General features: G+C 42.0%; 1 protein-coding gene across 1 annotated transcript in view; it reads right to left on the bottom strand.

Moving 5' to 3' along the window:
* Positions 1-21,482, bottom strand: part of syne3 (spectrin repeat containing, nuclear envelope family member 3) — a 30,851-nt gene extending 9,369 nt beyond the window's left edge. The window contains exons 1-9 of the mRNA XM_080513183.1: positions 21,391-21,482; positions 17,577-17,728; positions 15,955-16,127; positions 14,897-15,206; positions 11,122-11,277; positions 10,345-10,704; positions 5,500-5,636; positions 3,193-3,367; positions 1,130-1,312 (exon numbers count right to left, since the gene is read on the bottom strand). Of these exons, the coding sequence (XP_080369309.1) occupies positions 1,130-1,312; positions 3,193-3,367; positions 5,500-5,636; positions 10,345-10,704; positions 11,122-11,277; positions 14,897-15,206; positions 15,955-16,127; positions 17,577-17,720 (1,638 nt within the window). The 5' untranslated portion in view covers positions 17,721-17,728; positions 21,391-21,482. The remainder of the gene's footprint in view (positions 1-1,129; positions 1,313-3,192; positions 3,368-5,499; positions 5,637-10,344; positions 10,705-11,121; positions 11,278-14,896; positions 15,207-15,954; positions 16,128-17,576; positions 17,729-21,390) is intronic.
* Positions 21,483-23,452: the final 1,970 nt, after the last annotated feature.

The raw sequence follows: 23,452 nt of genomic DNA, 5'->3' as shown, positions 1-23,452 counted from the left end.
AATAATAATAGGAGGCAAACAAAAATAATTGCAGACGTTATCTAATGACTTGGCAGGCAAATTAAAGTTAAGCATCTAACTTGCAGGAAGAGTTCTGCTCTTTCTAACCGGATCACAATAGATGCTAAAGGGAAAAACAATATTATATTTGACATTTTACAAAAATAATACTCCTGGGGAAGGCTTTTTACTTTGATAATGTAGAAAATGATCACTTCATGAAATCAAGACATTAAAACATCAAACTACAGATCAGGTTATGCATACCGGAAGAAAAACAACAAGTCATCTCTGACAACTAAATTGTATTGTAGTGCTTTTAAACTGCATCTACAAAAACAAGAGTGTTGGTTGACATAAAAATAAATGTAAAACAATCATATTTGTTTGTTAAAATCATCTCTTTTGTCTTTGACAACACTTGCACACCGCCTCTGCTCCCTCTATCCTGCTTTTGCATCATTCGCTCCCCGACCAGAGCAAATAATGAGACTTCACCAGCAGAGCTGACAAAACAAATGAAATGATTGTATTTACAAGTCTATGCAGGGCTGCAAACTCTCAACAAGACTAAAAGCCAAACTCTCTCGGCAGTAATTCTGAATGCTGGATTTCCTCATTTGTTTCACATTAGCAGATATTGTCAGTGACCCTGTGGAAGTTGGAGCGGGTTTTTAGATGGAGCCTGAAATTACAGGCATCTGCTGAACTAATGGTTTTGTACTGTACTGGAGCTTATTTTAAAAACGTGTTGGCATTCCTTATATTCAAATTATACTCTGTTCGAAGAATGTGTTTCTTAACTCATGATTACTGAAAAACAAAACAAAAATAAACATGTCGACAAAACACAATGCATTTTATTTCTCTTCTCTGGTGACTCAGCTGGAATATTTAGATTGCTACTGAAGTCTTATTATTAGGATATTACTAAATCTACATTGATAGTTGACCAGGTTTGATCGAATTATTTGTGCAATAAAAGGCACCTTAAAATGATATAGTATCCAGAACCAAAGCTGATGCCAAGGTCAATTTGACTTTGAGTTTTGCTTCTCGTCTCGAGAAAAGGCCGTTTTCTTTTCTCTCTCAGATTTAAGATGGAAGCAGCTGAATGAATGGCCGATACCTGCAGCCTGCTCTTCCTCTGCTGGAGCTGGGTGTGCAGCAGGTCTCTGTTCCTGACGGCGGAGCTCAGCTCGCCCTGCAGACCCTCGGCTCTCTCGGGTCCAAACACTGAGTCCAGCAGGTCGCTCTTCTCCTGCACGAGGCCGAGACGCTCCTGGAGCAGCACGCTGTCCTTCAGCAGACGCTATCACAGAGATGGGAAACAGAGCTGAAAATCTTCGCCGTATATGTAATAAAAAAAAAAAAAAGAGAGAAAAATATCCAGGTTGACTGTTACTTATTTACCATCAATAAATGGAAAGAAAAGGAAACACTAAACACAAGAAAACGATAAAGCAGGGTCCTATTTATAGCAAGTGGTCTAGTAAATTTAAATTATATAGACGAGGCACATTCAGCAATCAGTACTGTCCCAATAGAAGCTGTTTAACCAGGTACAGCATGAAGGTAAGTGCTCATCACGCGGAGACTTTTAAATGCTATAAAGATACATATTTGCACAGGGGAGCTCAAATATTTCAATGTAGGCACAGAAAGAAAAGCTCATCTGTGCCTGAAAGGTGAAATTTAACTGACAAAGAAGGTGAATCTATTAAAGACAGAATAAATGTGCAAAAATATCCACGTAACACGAATCTCACAAAGGTGCAGACGTATGAAGCTCAAAAAGCACAGATTCTCTTCATACAGATTTAATGATGCATGATGATAAAGTGGTGCCACACTGATGCAACTCTTACATGGATAACATTTGAAAATTGCTCCATTGCTGACGTAGAATAGGCAGGCTTCTGAATCTTTGTAATCTTTTTTTTTCTTAAAACGCAGCTTATACGTTTGGGTGGCACAGAGAGGGGAGGAAGAGTGCTGATAAAAACATAGAAATACACTTTTTGGTTGGTTGAGTGCAAACAGATTCCTACAAAGTGACGCTGATGAACTGAAATTGATATAATGAACTTAGTTATTGCTTGCATTTAACCCTTTAGGTCAGTTTATTTACTGAGAAAGAAAAGTTTTCCCTTCCTACCGAAGCAGGATTTCAGCTATTCAGCAGTGTGATGTGTAGCATGTCTTCAGGTTAGTCCAGATTTCTATTTTATCCACTTTATAGGCACTCACGCATCTCAACACTACCGCCGATGCTGAATTTTTATTTGTGTCGCTGGTTGGAAATCAAGTCTGCTGTGTCCTCAAGAAATGAGAAACCAAAGTATGATTAATGGGGCACTTTGCTTCCTCACCTGAGCTTGTCTTAAATGATCCAGAGCTCTGTGAGAGTTGTTACTGAATCTCGCTTAGAGCTGTTTGAATATTTGCATGGTTGATTTTTATAAACCAATGAGAAGTGCAGTGATTCGTCCCTGAAGTCTAAAGATCGCGTCGGGCCGGCAGTGGGTTTTGCCACTGTAGCTGATAAAATCTCAGTTCACGTTTCTCTTTCGTAAAGAGATGAACCCTTTCATGTCCTTACATCTGATGGATTCAGCCTCTTTGGAAATGTCTTTTTTCCACCCCGTTACAGACACATTGCCACTAACCTCACAAGCTGTGAGACATTCCACTCAGTGCTTGTTTGCCATATAAGTAGTTTCGCCTGTCATAACCTTTTCCCAGGATTACATTCGAAGTAAAACTGTTAAATGTGAAAAATGTTCTCAGTCAGTATTTTCTTTAATGAAAGAATTTAGTGTCAAAACTGTATAAGTAATTGTGTTCTGCTAAAATTCCATTTCACTTCTGAAATTGGACATTTGCAACACAAAAAAACATCAGGATGGATGTTTCTAAAAGCATGAGCCTGTAAAACCAAGCATTACATAAACAGCTTTCTAACATCAGGCATCGGCGTCATCACCAAATAAAGTTAACTCTATCAACGTCTTTATTTCATTACGGGATCTTTGAGGATTTGATTTCTTCACCACTTAACTCAACGGATTGCTCTCGTGTCGTCAGTGACCGACTGAAACTAACAGCTACAAAAGTACATGGGAACATTTAACTTAACGGAGACTTCCCATATATGAATGAGCAAAATCGTTTCTGAAACTTTTGTCTTACGTCGATGTTCTGGACCAACATGGCGATGTGAGAGAAGTCAGAGACGTCCGCCGAGGTTCCCAACACCTGGGAGACCTTGTGGCTCCACTGGTTGTAGAACAGGAGGGGGTCTTGAAGGACGCCCCGGAGCCCCGACTCAGACTCTGAACACAGTTTGTTGGCTCGGCATTTCACGCTGCAACACGAGTACACAACACTTGTACAGTAAGCAACTTTGTGGTAGGGTTTGTTAAAAATGTAAGTAAAGAACAGACAGACCTTGGTGGTATGGACTGACCGGGGTTTTAAAGCTTTACTTTTCGTGGTTTTTTTTTTAATAAATATAGGCTCCTGACAGAGAGGCGATTCAAGCAAAAACTGTATTTGCTGGCAACAGCTTACATCAGATTTGGTGCATTGAATACAACATATTGGCCAGATGAAGGCTTCAGACAGAGAGGCTTCTTTGAGGCAGGCCAATCAAAAGAAAGGGGGCTTAAAGGGAAACCAGATAAAAGAAAGAACAGGGTTTCACACAGACAGATACATAAAGCATCAGCATACGATTCATGCAGTCCTCAAAAAAGAAAAACACACCTTAAAAATAGAACAACTATTGGTTGGAGACATCATTAAATAGCCACATAATTCCTTAATTGTCATCCAAATGTTTTACTTTATGCCACAGAGCAATTTGTAAAGGTGTCTCACTTGAGTTCAGCGATAATTCAAGGCTTTTCAAGCAAAACAACCAGCGAAATGATCATTATCTCCAGGCTAAGGACTCGCTCATGTCTGTGCTTTAAATATCCAAAGTAGAGCATGTCATTAAGCCCCACAGAGCTCTGAAAGCAGCGGAAAAAAGGTCAGCGGGATGCGCTGCTGCGAAGAGAATATCAGCACTAAATCACAATATCCACTGACAGGGACTGACGGGGAAAAGGAGTTTTTATGAGTTATACCTCAGCAGACCTTGAAAAGCACCCTTCGGTCAGAATCTAGTTTGATGCTGACACTGATGTATTCTCACAAACTGTACGATATTAAATTCCTGTGTGTGTAAAAATAATACCACTGCAGATCTCTTTCATCACATAAAAATAAATAAATAAATAAATAAAAATATGCCCACACTAAAATGAGGAGCAAGACTTTTAACAGGCTCAGCAGCCCAGTGTAGCCTTGGGACACACAAACAGAATAATTAGGCATAAATAAAATTGTGTATATAACCAACCACATTTTAGTGCTGCATGTATTTGTGCATGAGAAAGATGTCGACTGTAGCCGCAGATCTGAAACAGAACTTCATCAACAAAATAATTGAAACAAAACTTTCTGCAAAAATGTTGTGAATTAAAAGTGTATTATTATTATTATTATCATCATCATTATTATTAATACTGTGCACTTCTTATGAGTTGTTTGTGGTGCATGTTTTATAGGTACTTCTTTGTATTGTAAAATCTACTGGCTGACACAAGGGCCAGATCTATCCACTTAAATAAAATGCTTTTTTGTAAGATTATTTTTAATACGTCTATCCAAAGTGACAGAACTGACCTAACTCGACCATCAAGTACTCCGGTGTAAAGTAAACCGGTATTCCCACATCTGCCCAAAGGAAGTCACATGCTGAACAGCTCCTGAGACATTTATTCTGCAACATAACTTCCACAACAACGCTGTTTGCTGCACTAAGTGCAACAAAACGCATGCTGGATTATTGTGGTGGAGGTTTTGCCAGCCAAGAACTTATTAATAGCCCATGAAATGTATGACTTGGCTCAAAGCAACAGTACAATAAACTGCAAGGATACGCACATCTTAAGTTCTTTGTTTTCAAAGTTCCCCAGAGTTCGTTCCAAAGCAGAGAGAGATCTGATTCTCAGCAGTGTGATTGCTTGTTGTACATCAGGGTACAGACTTTCATGGATTGTTAATGCAACTTAGTGTGAACACACCCTACATGTCATTCAAGGTGAACCTTGTATTAAGAACTATGATTGGAGAGAGAAAAAACAAAACAAAACCAAAAAAAAAACTAGTTCAAACTCAAATGAAACTCATCTATATCCATAACTGAACATTGTGTAGAGACACACTTCCCCACAGGCACGTCCAAACTACATACAGCCAGAAATGTAGGACAGAGAATTTAGCATCTCTGCCCATCTTCGTCTTGAAAAATCACACCAGGAAGATTTTTTTCTTGCTTCCTGTATAAAAAAATGTCTACGAGATGGTCAGAAACCACTGGTATTGTCTGCGGACAATGATCTGACAATGAATTCCAATAAAAAAGGGACTTGACTACGGCTTACATACCTCTGGTGTTCTTTGACAACAGCCAGGACGTCGTCAGAAAGGTGGTGCGAGTCCTGCGAGAACCTGAAGAGCTCTTTGAGCTGCGCCTTAAGAAGCTCCACTTGGGATTCCTCTCCTGTTAGAGCATTCCTCACACCCTGCAACATACACACACAAAGAGCACACGCAGAATTAGCCTGAGTCAATTGCAGCCCGCAAACCCATCCATGCATTCATTATCCATATACTTTATCCTGCAGATGGCCTCGGGGAGCTGGGGCCCTGTACAGGCCAGGACTTCATTACAACAAGCCGATTTGATCTTGCCGAGTCATTGTCTCATGTCCGTCCGTTCAGACGGTCAATAAAAGCCAGCCGACGAGGTGGATTTTGGAGCCAGGGGAGGAGTAATGTTGCGACAGCAGTAATATATCAGTGGCACAGAAAATCACCAAATGAAGTCTAATATGTACATGATAATGGTCAGTCTACTTAATGAAAGAGTCACTGACACAAAAACACAATCTGTAAACCTCATTTGCTTGTAAGGCCACAACCTTCTGAGGAGGGCACGAGTCTGGGCTTAATTATATCTTAATAAGTGGTCATTTACTGCTCCGGCTCTGTCAGGCGTCGTCTCTCTGCAAGAGACTGAAGCCGCGGCGCCCTGCAGAAAGCTTATTACACTCACCCACAGATCCGTGATTGGGTATGATTTCATTTGGCATGTCCGCGGACAATTCTCTCATGGCTTATTTTCAGTATGCAATACGGTGCAGCAACAGGTGCACAGCTGTCGAGAGAATAAATAGATATGCTCCGTCAACTCTAATGGCTAGAGATCCATTTCAACAAACTTGTCAAATAATTTCATGGAAGTAAAAAGCTCCAGGGCGTTAAAGAGGGTGTCAGTTATAAAGCCCTCTTGTTTTTTTTCCCCCCTGATATTCTTTGAGGACCAGTGGTTCCTAAATTAAGTTTGGACTACTTTTTGGTTGGATGCCAAATCACATAGTGGCTTTGCTTACTGTAGAGGAGGAGGGGGTGGTGGTGGTGGTGGTGGTGGGGGGGTGGGTGTTGACTTGTGCATGTTAAAAAGAATATATAAAACACTTTCTGGAATATACAGCAGAAGTCTTGTGCATCTGCCAGTGTAAAAACTACAAGAACCTTGCAGTGAATTTTGAGAAGGGTCTGCAGGCATTTTCAGAAGCAATCTCTGGAGGTCTGCATGGAAAAAAAGCCAATAACCCAACTAGGAAAACGAGAAGAAATAATTATAATTGGGAAAAAAAACTGTGAGAGCAATCTATAATAGCGACACTAATTCGTGAAAAAGTCTCGGAGAGCGAGGGACATTTTCTGCCCTGCAGTACCTGCTGGCTCTTGCCTTTCACTCTCCGCCCTTTTCTGCAGGAATATTCGGCTGCATGTTGGAAATCTGTGATGTGCAGCTGCCCATCAGCCGACATGTTAATTATTTGCTGTTGCTATTGCTTGGTCCAGTCCTTTTCACCCGAAACTACCGACTAAACAGTTAATAGCCCGACAAAATTCTATTTACAGGCTGCTACCACACCATTGGTTACACTTCTGGTTTTACCTCCTCACTTATTTTACAGCTTTCATTTTTCTTCATTACATTCGCGACATAAAACTTGACTGAAATCATCCACTCCTAAAAGTTTCAGTGGATGATTGGCATGTTTAATCTAAATCCACTGTCAGAAATACAGTGCTGATTCCGAGACATAAAGGGAGTTTGTACAGGCGGGTGAATTGAGAAATATGATGTTACACTGAAATTAGAACAAAGCAAAAGGGACACAAAATAAAAACCCCACTAATCACATGCTGACGAGAAGTAATTACCAACTCACACAGCGTCTGTGTCGCCGTCTGAAGCAAACAAATACAAACAACGATGTGCTTGTAACTCCACCACACCCATCTGACACATTTAGGGAATTCACACAAGTGATAAAGCAGCTTCAGTGACAGTGCTGCATACCCTGAGGCCTGTGAGATGGGCTCAAAAATCTAATACTGGGAGACAGAGGGAAACCCCCCCCCAACTAATCTGGACAAGACCCATCTTGTAGGACTCAAATGAAAGCTAAAGCAAACGTTAGCCAGAAAGAAGGAAGACATGACGGTGGACAGAACGAGAGCAAAGTATTTCAGTGAAACTGGCAATTGTGGAACAAAAAGGATGCAAAACTGTAAGTGTGCCTTTAAAAAAAAAAAAAAACCCACATTGATATTTGTATTGCTGGAATGCGACACTCAAAAGCTGTCAAATAGTCAAAAGAAGCCGTAAAATATCTTGAGCAGTAGCTGCTCCTCCTGACACCTCAGAGTTTATAGCTCAGAGGTCACGTTCGTCCCATTTCTGTGAATATCTGATGTGAAGGTGAACATGTTTGGAGAAGATGGGGAAAAAATTCCCCCCAGGTGCTTCTCAGAAATCCTGGTAACAAGAAGGCTGAGGCACAAACATTCTCACACACCTGAAAACATGATGACTCTGGCCTACAGGGAAAAACAAAACATGCCAAGCTACATTTTTTTTTATTCTTCGCTGAGCTGGGATGACTTGTAAAATATAAACAAAGCTAAAATGCAATACCATGAAAATTCTATGAAACTATTCTATTATATATTCATCATTCCAAAACAATAATTGCAGTTCTGTAGCAGAACATACACACACATATTTATAAAACAAAAACAAAGGCGTAGGTTTATGTGCCTTTCACACATGGTATATGGCAGCTAAAACAAACAAAAGGAATGCACCCAGCCACACACACCCACACAAACAAAAAATTATTCCACCATATGAACAGCACACACCAACCAGCTCACAGGCTCTGTGATGTTAAGTTGGACTGAAAGGAACATTGTCAGTAAGTGTAGAAAACAACCAACCTGACTCGTCTGGTCATTTTTGACCTTAAAAATTGGTAACTTATAAGTGGACTGGGGGGGGCTGGTCTGGGGCTCGGCGGCTGGGGCCTTCTCTGTCCCGCCGGGGGTTGGGGGGGTGGTGGGGGGATGGCCCCCAGGGGTGCGGCGGGCTCCGCTGTCGGGGCCGGGGGGGCTCCCTGCCCGCGTGGCCTGGGGGCGCTGCACTGGCCGGTCCCGGCTTGGCGGCTCGGTCGGGGCCCGGGGCTCTGCACCCTTTATCCTTCTCCTGTGGGCCCCTCTGGCCTGGGGGGGGTCCTCTCTGCGCGCTCCATCTGGTGCCTTCCGGGTTGGGGCGTGGCTCTCCGGGGGGGTTTGTCGGGGCCTCCCTGGATCCGGCGGGTCGCTGGGTGCCGGAGTGGCGGCGTCCGGCCCTGGTGGCCTTGGGCTCCGGGGTGGTGCTGCGGCCCCCCCCACAACAGTTCCATTCACATCCAGAGGACAAACCACACACACACACACACACACACACACACACACACACACACACACACACACACACACACACACACACACACACACACACACACACACACACACACACACACACACACACACACACACACACTTCCACTCCTCATTGACGAGATTGTTCTGTTAATTATCAAAACCAAGTTGTTGTTTGCTTTTGTTGTTGTTGTGTTTGTTTGTTTGTTTTATTTATTTATTTTTGTTCTATGTCCTTTTTGTTTTTGCTTTTGTTATAATTGTTGTCATTATTTAGGTCTTTTGCTCTGTTGTTGCTCAGGCTGGTCTTAATCTCATGGCAGTTGGAAAATATTTAGATCACTGTGGTTAATGTATTATAAAAAAAAAACAAAAAAAAAATAGTATGTAGCACTAACAAGGGTATTGTATGTATTTTGTATTTTGTATTTTTTGTATTTATTTTGTTTCACCAAGCCTTTCTCTGTCTCTCCTCTCCTCTCTTCTCCTCTATCCTCTCACCCCAACCGGTCCGCAGAATGCCGCCACCTCTGAGTCTGGTTTCTGCAAAGGTTTCTCCTTGTTGAGGGAGTTTTTCCTTTCCACAGTCGCAAACACACCTGCTTGCTCATGTGGATATGTTGGGCTTTTCTATTTTCTCTATAACAGCAAATTGGAATGACTGTAAAGTATTTTTTTTTTTAAAAAATTCAAAAAAAAAAAAAAAAAAAAATATGGAGTATGCAGTAAAGACATCATGCTTCCAACTACAAATCACAATCTTCTAATAGACATGTTTGCATGAAGTTATTTGTACAGCTGCTGTTTCTTGGTATCTGAAAACATATTGACTAATCATCGTTATATGCTATCAGCTTTCACCACATATTTCAAAGAATACTAAGATTACATGTATTCTTGTTTTCTGTTTAGTGTGCAAAAACAAAACTGTCTTTTTTATCTGCAGCAGCAGTATACTGCCTTTAGTATAGAAGCACATTAAATTCACCAGAGTAAAAAAAAAATAAAAAAAAAAAAATAAGTGGACTTCAGATGACCATCACTCGCCCTGTACATCAATGCGCTTTGGCCGCCAATAATCCCATTATTGCTTTTTTTCCTCATTGGACCTCTGTTGATGGATACTGAGCTTGGCAGACCATCAACACACCGTAAGAGGTGCAGTTGTGAAGATGCTCTCGGCCAGTGACCTCGACATCCCAATGTGTCCCTCGTCAAATTCACCGAAGCCTTCTGCACTCCCATGTTTTTTCTCCCAACACTTCGAAGTGTTCACTTGCTTCTTATTATTTATCTTTAAATAACCATGTCTGTCAGCCCAACAGCGACATGGAAATTACTTGGTCATAATATTACAGCTGACCAGGGTACATGCTTACAAGCTAATCACAATACCATACGAGGGCCCTGCTCCTGTACCCACAATAACAAAAGACACGTTGATGAACTTACCGTGTATTTCCTCCACTGGCCCACCATCTGTTCCTCAGGTTCCTCAGTGCCGTCCCTCGACCCCTGGGCCTGAGCCAGGTCCTGGTCCAGTCCGTGCAGCAGCACCCTGAGGCGCCCGATGTCGTCTCCCAGCCGCTGGCACCGGGCCGTGTACTGAGTGTGGGAGTCCAGGCTGGAGCGCAGGCCGTCCTCGGCCTCACAGAGGCCCTGCCGCAGCCTCTGCCAGCCCAGCCTGAGCTCCTCGGCCTCCTCCACCACCACCTCTGCTCCGGCAGGCGACGTGTTGGCCCTGACGGATTCCGCCACCCCCTCAATGTGCTGCAGGGTCTTCTCCTCACAGGCCACAGTGTCATCCAGAGCCTGACACGTGGCGAGACGAGGCATAACATGATGGCACAGCCGGATACAATATAGTAAAGAAAATGCAAAGTACGCACAAAAGTAGGAAAGGGAGTGGATTTTCTTGTGGAGCTGATATTTTAATTTCACTACAATTTACGGATATTTGATGGACTCAGTTTATGTTTTCAGTTTGCATGCTTCCAAGTACACTCTCGGGATTAGATTTAATGACACCTAATTTGCCATGATGGAAACTCAAGATAATACAGAGCTGTTTTAAATTATGCATCCAAGGACAACTGAAATAATGACGCAAATACAGCTTTGAATGCCACCGAGCCATCGTCCTTCCGGTTCTTCTTCCTCTTTCACAGAACACGGAGTGCACGACTGCAACTAACGTCAGGAGCCTCATTCCATTTCAGTGAGTCTCACCTGTATGGCTTTGAGCTTGTCCTCTGCTGTGTCCTCGCGCTCCATCAGCTCTGTCAGCTCCTTGGTTTTTGAAAGTAGCCAGGACTGGAACTTATGCACGCAGCTTTGGTACATCTGATGTTCCTCAGCGATCTTCTGAAGCAGCGACAGACGCTCCTAGCACAACAGGAAACACACCATGTGGTTATTTTTGTTGTTGTGTTTTTCTTTCTTTTTTGGCACTGCATTATTCAGAATAGGCCACAAACTGCATTTGGCTATCAAACAAGGAATTTGAATCTTTATTTCTATTTCTCTTCTGGGATTCGCTGCTGTTGCTGACTTCTACTGCAAGACACCCCAAACCATGCTGGAATTGAAAAAAAAAAAGAAAAGAAGAAGAACATGGAAAATGCCTAAAAGAGGTTACATACACCACAAAACTCGAACTCCTATCAAAATGGTGTAATTTCAAGTGAAACACTTCATGCACGACTCGATCATCTAACAGTTATGGATGGCCCGATACAGCTCGTCATGCAAAGTGTCGCTTACTCTCCCATTTTTCCATGTAGCGCTCATGTTGTTTTGACAGCAACAATTTCCATTCACATTTAAATGCCCAAAGTGTCTCGGGGTCTCAAACTAAGCGGTCTGGTGTTGTCATGGAGAACAACTGGAAATGTAAGATTTGTCAAGGACATTCCAGGTTTTTTGTCAGAACCTAATGACATGCTGACTGCATTCCTAATGGTTCCACCTTTAGCTGCCTGAACATCTTACGCTCGATGCAGACACGTTGTTGTGACAACGTTGCAGGTCTTTGGTAGATTTATTGTGTCATGAACTACAGAACCAGTTTGAACCAGTCCTGTCTTCTGTTTTTGACTACTTATAATTGATGCGTGTTCTTCCTCTGTTGTGAAGATGAAGAAGATGCATTCTCTGCCAACGTTGTATTGGACTCCGTTCAAATTTACTCGTCTGACCAGTCAGATGATAAAAACCTCGAACGACTATGTATTTAGTCTTATCCATCCAGTAGTTTTCCGGCTGAGTTTACTCAACGTGTGTGACAAACGTGTGGTAGTGCAAATTCACATGTCATTATCTTCTCATCCCTTTCATGAGAACAGGATGGGTCATAATTGACAGCAGGTGATGCCGAGTATTGTGAGCTATCACACAGAAACAGCTTGTCATGCAGGAGCTGCCTGCAGTCCAACACTCCAGCTGTCACCAGGGTGACAACCACATTAATGATGAAGAGAGTGAGCGCGTCACATTTGCACTATCTGCCGCGAAACTGGCAAACATGAATTGAAACAAGATGTACGAGCGACATGGACGCTGCGTTCAATAATTGTTGAGCTGCGAATGTAAAATGTCCTTGCTGTTCTGTATGAGAAGTGAATCAAAAAGGCTTTGCGGTTTGATTTTTTTTTTTTTTTTTTTCAAACTACATCAACTAACTAAAAATTAACTCCACTGAATGTCTGTAGGTGTTCTGTGGTCTGAAACACTAAGATGCTTGCAGCAGATCCTTTATGTTCTGAAATTTGGGAGGCGATTCCTTCATGGGACCACAATCACCAATGAGCCTTGACTGCCTTGTCAAAGTTGCTTAAATCCTCATGCTTTGCTATTCTCCCCTCTTCCAACCCACCAACATCTTTATTTGACACATAAAAACAAAGGGGAAAAAAAAAAAAAAAGAATCGGTGGGATTCACTTCACTAGTCATTATGTTACGGCTGAATAATGTATGATCTCACTCATCTCACTTTCACTGGAAGAAAAAAATCATTGAAAAATGTTAAATCTGCAAGTACTACATTGAATTAATTTGGCAATCAATAAAGTTCGTTAGGATGAAAGAACGTTTCAGAATAGTACACGCCCACTTTGCACGTTTGTTTCATCTCATTTGAGGTGAGATTTACACAATTCTATTAAAAGAACAGAAAGTACCTCACAATGTTGAATGGCGTGACCTCAAAACCATGAGGAATAATGTGCAAGATTGTTCCTGGCTACAGGAGGTTTGCCCGAAGGGTTAAAAGTCACAGGGGAAAAGCAAGGAGGATCTTAAAAGGTCAAAATAATCACATGAGACTTCAACTATTTACAAAACACTGTTCATCTTGTTTTCCTACTTATCCCAAAAGTCTCGGAGGAGAGCAGAGCGTTTTAGAAATCGCAGTTTTTTTTTTCATTTGGAATCAGAAATAGGGCTTTGCCAGCAGACTGGTTTGCACACATGAATATACGAGCAGAGAGGGATGCGGCTGTGTAGTTCAAGCTGGCTGACGTCTGAGAGAGCCGTCCGAAAAAGAAAAGGACGAGGAAGGAGAGCTTCATTGTGTGACTGAGAGGAAAAAGCAGCTCATGTGCATTTTTAATGTTGACTAATCTCTTCTCTGAAAGGAAACGATTCAGTCAGTACAGTGCCGCTGCCTCTGCAGTGGCTGGGGGAAAAAAAAAAAAGAAGCCAATATCATCCTTCTAATTAACATTAACCTCAGCTTTACATGCAGCTGAGTGGCTGAGGCACAAAGAGGACAGTCAAATAAATTTAATTTAAATGTGATTCAATTTAAACTGGTACTTGTTGTCACATTCTTTATAATAGATTCAAATAAATAAATGCCATCCAAAGCTAATTCAATTGAAATCCCACCAACACACTCGCGTGTGCTGCTGATGAGTCGCCGCCCACACATGTTCTCGGTGAAACAACTCAGCCTTTCCACCTCCAGCTCATGACTGCCGCTTCCTTTGTACCTCTTCAAATCCACTCGATTAACTTGAAAAGGATGACAATGTGTCGCGGCCGTATGTATGCACAGGCCAATGTATAACGGCTGAGAAGGACGTCACATCAAAAGTGAAAGTCTCCACTTCAAGTCACTGCCAACGCAACCGCGGGTGTTTCTCAATCTTGCCGTTTTGAAAGGCGCAGTTCTTCTTTCAAACGTGTGGGGAAATTCCATCATGCTCACCGAACTGAACATGCTTTAATGTTTGTCTTAGACAATGAATTGTTTCTTATTTTATGTCATGTTTTGGCTTTAAAGAAATTCCGCCCATCTCATCTGTGTACAGATTGTTGAATAATAATGTTGGAAAAGAGGAGTTTGCATGTTCTCAATGGGTTTTAATCCAGATATTATGGTTTTCCACATTAGAAGACATGTATGGTTTGTTAATACTGGATTGTCCGTGTTACGATAATCATTTAGAACTTAAAAACAATGTAACCCAACTCCAGCAGGTAGTCTTTTCACACTATCTTATCCATCTTCTATACCTGCTTTATCACACCAATGTGCCATAAGTATATCCCAAAACAGTTAATGTAACTAATCTATCAGTGTATTTTGAAGCTCAGAATAATTTGGAATGTTTTTAAACAACGTGAGCATACAAAAGACAGAAAATGAAAACACATTATAGTAATTTGTGCTTTAAAAAAATATATTATTTTGGTTTAATATAAAGGTCATGCGATTCTTTTTAGTTTTACATTTCTTCAAATAAGGCTGAATACGCGTGAAAATGACACACGCATATCAAAACCGTGTTTTCTTCAGTGGTTACAACAAGAAAGCAATGGTTAGGGAACGGTTAATTGAGCACATGCAACTTCAATAAATCCAGCATGACCATAAGGAGGAGTACCGCAAACCCCTGAGACACTTTGTGAAAATATTTCAATTCGCTTATCTTTCGAAAAATGTGTTCGCCGTAACGAGCTTTAACGGTCTGAAGCGTCGCGACAGAGCGTGCGCCTCACCTCGGCTTTGTCTTTCACGTCGTTGTAGGCCCCCTGCAGTCGCTTCTGAGCCCGGCCGTCCACGCTGGGGTCCTGGGTTCGGTTGTGCAGTGCGGCCGCCTCGTCCAGCAGCCGCTCCAGCAGGCTGGCCTGGCTGTGGATGTCGCTCACCACCACCCTCTGTTGGTCCACCTGCCACAGCTTCTCCCTCACCCCCAGCTGAAGCTCCGTCTCGACGTCCACGCCGCGCTGCTGCTTCGCCAGCCACAGCTCGAACTCCTCGTACGCCTTCAGGTACTCGCTCCAGTGGAGCCAGACCCACTCGATGCGGCTGTGTTCCAAGGTGAAACGACAAGAAAAGACGTCCCGGTGACTCAGAAATTGGGTTCGTGAAGCTCAAGCTCATGAAAAGAATATTTGAATACAATCGCTTAAGGTTGATAGTGAGATATGAAACTCTGGTCTTCACAATAAGAAAACTTTTCATTTTTCAATAAATAGCATTCATTGCATCGCATTTTATGTCTTCAGTCCCCATTCGTCTGACTTCTTATTTTAAATTCCATGCCCATTGCCGCACTGCTTCGCTCCATATTTAGCTATTCCTCTACAATTTCTTGTAGAGACAATTTTGTTCAGAGACAAAACACAAAGCACATTTTAGAGCAAGTAATTGCTCCAACTTGCTACGACAATGGCTTCATACTGAGATTTTCTAATCCGATGGTGTCGGAGGTGCAGAACAAGGCTTTGTTCAGCTTCTGCGAGGACACATAGAGCACTCACTCCAGCTGCTGCAAATAGAGGGGGTATTCATGTTTAATTACACCACAACAAAGTGGAGACTCTCACCAGAAGAGTTTTCTGTTTCCTTTATCTTGTGGGGGGGGAAAAAAACAACCTTTCTATTTAAAAACACAAGGCCTGATTCACTTCACATTTTAAGATTTGGTCATAATTAAGTCATCTTTGTATTTGTTGTCCATCAGCCAAGTCAACAGACCTTACAGAATCTAAGTGGAAACTTTTTTTTTTGACCTATCCATTATGAAAGGACCCATCAGGGAGCAGAGGTGTACCTGTGACAGTGGATGATATAGGTACTAGTGTCCTCCCACAGACTTTTCATGTCTTTGAGCTTTCCTAGGATGTGATTCCTCTGCTCCTCGTCTCCGCTCTGCAGCAGATTCTCTCCTGCCACCAGCGCCATGTCCATCTTCACACGGCCTTCATGCTCCGACTGATGGATTCTCTGAAGATGATTTGAGTAGCAAACAGGGGAAATTACAAAATGCACCAAAAAAAACAAGTACTTCTTGAATCATGGAAATCCACGGGGCTCTGTGGCTGGACCCATACTCTTCATTAAAAACACATTTTATTACTAAGCAGATGATCAGCTCATCAAGGTTCTAGCTGAAAGACATGCATGAGCTGTAACTTTCTGCTTCTGACCTCACAAAAAAATAAAACAGAAGGTAAATTTGATCTTTGGTAGCACTGTGTAGAACATCAAACCTGTCCTTCAACTTTCTGGTGTGCCAAACTTCCTCCTGTTGCCAGTGTATTGTCACTAAAATCAGTGACAAGTTGGATCACAGTGACACTTAAAAACGAGCCTCTGCATTTGACATTTGAAGGTAATTGCAACATAATGTCGGACCGCTGGAGATTTTCCTAAAATGTTTAAACATAAATATTGACTCATTTTATAATATACATTAACTTAGTTGCATTAAAATAAAAGGGAAACATCTGAAGCTTTTATTCAAAGGTAAATCACTGGAATGGCCCGACTCATTTGAAATAAATCTGGGCCGCATGTGGATCAGGCGGCACATCATTAACTTCAGATGTCTGTCACGTAGTACTGTGTATCTGGAACTATGCAGCCAGGAGATTATTTGCATTTCTCTGATCAGTCTGCACCATGTTTATTAGCTTGCTGTCCACTTGTTTTGTTTGTTTGTTTGCATTCAATGCCTTTCTCTCTGACCTGCCCCAACCTGTCTGAGCAAACAGCCACGAGTTCTCGTCCTGGTTGTGTTTTAGGTTTCTTTCTGTTAAAAACAAGTTTTTGCCTTCCACAAGTCCCTATAATGATCATGCGGCATTGCAGAGATTGCAGGTTTTTTTCCCCCTCTATTTTTCCTATTTCAATGTAAAACGCAACAAGAGGGCTATGCTGTATTTGAAGCAATACAAATGTACATTATTTATTCAACAAACAAGCAGTACTTTCAAAGATTTGGCAGATCTGACTTCCTGCTTTTTGTGAATGTGGTTATGAGTGGTGGCAGTGCCAGTGCTCTGGGGGCTTTGTAAAGGAAGGAACTAAAAAAAAAAAAAAAAACCTACACAATCAAAAAAAACCTTTCGGACCCAGCCTTCCAGAGAGGGGAAAAGAATAGATGGGCAAACATGGCAGGAAGAGGCAATCATAAAAAGAAAACAAAAAACGGAGGGATCTGACACGTACGCCGTCTCATTTTAGTGAAGCATCTTCGGATGAAAGAGAGGAATCATACATTTATTTCTAAAAGTAATGTGTTCATTTTTCTTTTAAACTAAGATGCCATGAAACCGCTAATCAGAAACTCTTAATTATTTTCCTGGCGCCTGTCCCCCACCCTTCAGTCTCGTGCAGTAAAATACTGAAGAAAGTGCAGAGGTCACAGTGGAAAGGGTCAAACTCGTTCACCTCGGTCTCCTTCAGCCTGGCCTCCAAGGCATCTCGGGGCCCCTGAGTGTTGTCGTTGGCCTTCAGCCTCTCCTGGACGGCCCGCATCCAGGAGAGGGCTGCCTCCAGGTTCTCCTTGAAGTCCTGCTGCTCTTGCTGTGTCATGATGAGGTCTGAAAACAAAGACAACCACCTCAGCACACACACACACACACGCACACAGAGACTCGTCTTCGTAGCCTGAGGCGCACGCTTTGAAGTCCGAGGAACGGCTCAAAACCGCCGTCACAATATCAACAATAGAAAGTCTGCGTGCAAAGTGCAGCACATTGGTTCATATGGGTTGTATTTTTCAGACAAAGCACAGCAGACAAACGGTCTGAAACTAACAAAGAAGCTTGAGGGTGTAGAGTCTGGTATAAGATCTTGAATCATGAGTAGAAATGATGAGAAACACTGACTGTACGTGAGTCCGGGGGATAAAGGAGCAGGAAGGTAGAATACGCTCAGTATCATTTACCACATGCGAGTCCTGAATGTATTTTGTTGACAAAATGCGACTTCATTCATCTTCATCTTTTTTTCTTAAATCAATTATCTGTGGCTATCTATAAGTACTTTAGGTCACAACTTGCATTTTAATACTCTTGCCTTTGCACTACACACCAATTGTCAACAATGACTGTGATTTGGTCAATTAGACATTATTTTCACCAATTTCCTCATGTTTTTTTTTTTCATAGCCTTGGTATTGAAATATAAATATTTATAGTTTCCCCCCCCCCCCCCCCTTTTTTTTTTTTACATGACCAAAGAAAATCATTAGCAGACACCATGTGTATGTGATTGGAGGAAAGGGTAAGCAAGGGATGATTCTCTGATTGTGTCACATTTTTCATTTTGGTTCATATGGAAAGTCCAATTCCAACTTAATAGTAACTTTCCCTGGCAGTCTCTGACTTCAGGATTCTACAGGTGTGGAAGAAACCTGCCTGTGCTGTTGCTCCAGGAATCCTCTCAGCTCCATTCGGCGTGGAGCTGCACTGTGCACAAACTCACAATGGCCTCAGGACTGACGGCACAAGTCAGGAGTTTGCAATAAAACGCATGCCGGTGAGGACTTTTGCATTTCAGGGGGCCCGCGAGAGGCTCCGCAGATTTTCTGCCAGGCGAAAATAAGATGCAGGCAGGATGGGCAATTTTCCTGCGAGTGACTCATTGTGCCCCACCGCAGCATTCCTCTCTTCCCATGGCTGCGTTTCCTCGACTCAATGAAACTTGGTACTACTTGGATGTTGTTTTGCTCAATGCTCACAAACACATTAGAAAAATGTTAAAATGTTCTAACAGATCGGGTTATATAAATTGAGGTTCATTTTCACAGCTAAATGCAAAGAAGAAAAAAAAATCTAATAATATTGTGTTTTTAGCTCCAGATCCAGTGTTTTTCCCACGTGTGTGTTTTATAGGGGCACACACACACACACACACACACACACACACACACACACACACACACACACACACACACACACACACACACACACACACACACACACACACACACACACACACACACACACACACACACACACACACACACACACACACACACACACACACAAATCAACTGTGACAGTTTAAAAACATGCAAATGAATTGGAGAGCATTCAAGACTTAATCTTCCCCTCCGGCTTTACTACAAATTGCGGCTCTTTTTCAGGGTAAGCACCACTTTGTGTGCAATTTAGCTGAAACTGATGGAGCGCTTATGATTACAACTGAAAGCTATCGAACTCAGAGATTTCCACTTGTCATTTTCTTCAGATTATGTGAGGATTAGTTGGGTTTCTTATTGTCATGTTAGCTCTTACAGCTTAGACTTTTATTGCCATTACATTTCCAAGCTCCCAGCTCCCTGAGCACGCCCTTTTCGCTGCAACTTCACGTCATTTTCCTTCAGATCACACGAGGATGAACTGCGTTTGGTACGTCAGTAAAACAATCCAAAAGGTTTTCTAACTGACATATTTAGCTAAAGTAGCTGCAGCAGATGGTGTATTCATGATTAACTTTGAAGTGGGAAGTTTCCAACTCTTGACGAGGAAAAGGAAAACACTGAACAAACATCTTTCTTCACACTAGTCAGAGAGTAGTGTAGTGTCCGATTACTTCTCATTTAAACATCCTTGAAAGCTGGATGTTTTCAATGGCAGCAGCTGAAGATGCAGATTTGTGTCTCACATTCATGTGAACTGAAAAGGTGTAAACAACTGAAAGCTATTCAATGCAGAACTTGCTACTTGTCATTTGTTCTGGCCTCTTTTCTCATCTCCTTTTAGATGATGTGACCATTAACTGTTTTTCATCGTCATGTAAACACTCAAACAGGAAGTCTCATTTTCTAACTAGCAATATTTCAAGTTCCCAGCTCAATGAACACCAACACGAAGAACTGAAGTTGCAAACATGAGTTACTGGGAATTAGTCCATTTGTAAAATTCTAAAAAGGAAAAATAGGATTCTCAGCGAAAAGTTGTTCATGAGTGACTGGAGAGTGAGAAATTTATCAACCATAATAAGGCAAAACAATAAAAGTGATCCTCAAACAATGATGTCAATGGTGTGAGTGACTGTAAAAGCATTGATAATGGACCATAATAATCCACCTACGATTAGATGCAAGTGGTAAACAGAAAGTCTGACATTTCAAACTCAATAAGAAACACCTAAAATCCATAGAACTTCTATCTTTAGATGATGTAATGATGAACTGTGTTTGTTATTGTCTTGTACACACTCCAAACTCAAAGAGGATTTTTTCTAACTGGTATACTTCCTAATTTCAAGCATGAAAGCACCAACACATATCACACACTGTTATTGTCTTGTACACACCCTAAGTTCCGAAGTAGGACTTTTCCAATTGGTAAATTTCCCAGTTTCTCGCAAGACACAGACGTTACACACCGTTATTGTCCTGTAGACACTCCAAACTCAGAAATAGGCCTTTTACACTTTTCCAACTGCTAAATTTCTGTCGTTCCCAGCATGAATGCACCAACGCATGTTACACACCGTTATTGTCTTGTACACAATCCAAACTCGAAAGGTTGGATTATTAGAACTGGTAAAGTTCCCACCAAGACACAGACCGTACATACTGTTATTATCCTTTACGCACTCCAAACTCGGAAGTAGGACTTTTCCAACTGGTAAACTTCCCAATTCCCAGTATGGAGGCACCAAAAACACGTTGCACACTGTTGTTGTCTCGTACACATTCAAATGTACGACTTTTCCAACTGATATTTTCCCCAAAACACAGAGCTGCCCACCGCATGCACCGCACCGTGAGGTGAGCGGCTCGAGACCGGCATGAGGAGGCCCCTCCTCCCGCACTTTGACAGCTTGTGCCGTAAACTCGGCATTAAGGTTAAAGCTAACTTTAATCCACCGACAGAGGAAACGTCCTCTCTCTGTTTTTTTGGTTAGCTTGCAGGCTAAATGCGGATCGTTTCCCCCCCATTCAAGCACGCCCATGAATATTTAGAGAGAGTCAAACTTGCGGACACAACTTCCAGCTGCTTTGCTAATTTTAATGCAGGACGAGACAGCGTTGGTATGGCGTTGATTTCGCGTTTGTGTGGCAGGGAAACACACGCGTTCGACTCATATTTGTACACACAGAGCTTGATGTTAGGAGTGTTTCAATGAGGACCTGCTCAAACTTCGAGGGTATTTATCCGCCGCTACTGACAGACCTGCTATCATCAAGCTAACCGAGCTGCGGTGCGCTCCCGGGTGAAGCCCGACTGCGAATAAAAGCACTTACCGCTGTGTGGCTCATCAGGTGAGGGGATCGGGGAGTGCGTGCCGCTGGGTTGCTACTTGCCTGTCCCGTGCTGGAAAGTTAAGACAAACAGGAAGTGGAGCCGAGGCCGCCGGGGACTGGAGTCCACGCGCAAGCCCGTCACGATGCCTTCACGGACGCCTCGGAGAGAAAGTGCTCCAGAAACTAAACTGTATATAATACACGGACACTTACAATATGTAAGAGTTCCCCTGTGACGTACATGTTGATCAACATGAATAACACATAAATCCTGGATGTTGTGAAGATTTTCACCTGCAAGGGGGCATTATGACAGCATATTGTGAGCCATTAATATGAGGCAAAAAATGTCCATTTGACCTTGTGAGACCAATTGCTTCATGTGGAACATCCATCCATCCATCCATCCATCCACCCATCCCCTCGTACGGTAGACTCAGTGGTCTACAGTGGAGTTTGGTGACCCTAAATTGTCTCCAGGTGTGAATGTGATTGTCTGCGGTTTCCTATCTCTCTGTGTTTGCCCTGTGATGGACTGACGACCTGCCCAGGGTGTACCCTGCCCTCGCCCATAGTAGGCTGGGATTGGCTCCAGTGCCCTGCGACCTTGCACCGGATAAAGTAGGATAGAAAATTCAATAGAGAAAAAAAATAAATTACTTGGACAATGTCTCGATCTGAATCCTAGATTTTTCTTGAGACACCCCTAAGACAACCTGGCAGCTCTCCGGAGAGCCCTAGAAAATTGTATTCTCAACCTTTAGGGCCTTATGACTGAAAATTATTTCAGTGTAATTTTCAAGTTTACTACTTTACAATGAACTATGTTGGGCATGCAGAATGAGAGAAACAAAAACAGAGCAGAAAATTGCAATGGTGTACTGTGGGGCTTTTATGAATAACCTTTCAATAAAGATATATAGTAATGGGATAAAGTAAAGTTTACTAATTTACTATATGGAAACTGAGACACTATTTAAGATGAAAGGTGTGGTCACACTCGTATTTGAATTTAGGCTATATAAAAGTCCTGATATATCTTCTCTATAACTACTTACAGGCTTGAAACAGAAACTCTCAAAATCCTTAAATCTGTCAGAAAAGGGAAGACACTGATTCTCACAAAGGAGGGCATTTTCATTTATGAAAAGCGCATGTGAAAATAGATGTTTCTCATTCTTTACATTTGAAGTCTGAGCTCAGTCTGGTGTGTTTCTGGCAGTTCATACTGTACTGTACGTTTCATACTGTACTCATGGCACTTGAACTCATCAGCAGACCAGCTGGAACCAGAAGGAGGAACAAATTCAAAACAGCTGCTGTTGAGTCAACGCTTCACAAGGTCCTCATTCAAACTGCAAGGCGCGCTGCGGAGGTTCGTTCCCATTGGTTCAACTCACAGCAACAGTTGCAACCCACTTTCCATGCAGCCTGTCAGAGCTGATCTTGGTCATCGGGCACCACCACAAAGGAAACAATTCATAATAGGAATCTTCTGACTAAACCATCAAACACTGAACATTCCAAGTTTTCACCATGGACTGCAATGACTCATCGTAACCTCAGTTTGCTAACCAAGAGACATTTTTTATGTAGCCTGCTTTGCCATTCTTTTTTCTTTGTACAATTCCTTTAATAAATGTGTATAAAAAAGTCTTCCGTGAGACAACATTCTTACTGTTATATTTACAGTATGTGTATGTGTGGGTATACTTATACATAGATTATATATTTTGTATAAATATATCTTCATAGGCTATAATCTAATTATTTATCATCATCAAATGCTGCGTATACTTTTTGGATATGTATAGTGTGTGTATATGGGGAGATTGGTTATGTATGTAATTGCACAAAATGTGTGAAATGACACGGCTGAAATAAATGAATGAATGACTGAATGAATGATTGAATGAATTAATGCAAATCAACAAAGATTCGGTGTGAATTAACCCCCTACAGTCTGTGTCCTCACATCTACTGAGTTATTTTCTTGCAGCAGGGTAGAGGAGGGAACAGACATCAAATCAATGTTGTTGTTTTTTTTAGATTCAAAGTAAAG

Source organism: Blennius ocellaris (assembly GCF_963422515.1).
Source record: "Blennius ocellaris genome assembly, chromosome: 17".
NCBI classification, from domain to species: Eukaryota; Metazoa; Chordata; class Actinopteri; order Blenniiformes; family Blenniidae; genus Blennius; species Blennius ocellaris.
The sequence above is the reverse complement of the archived record's forward strand: the minus strand, read 5'-3'. Positions and strand labels throughout refer to the sequence as shown.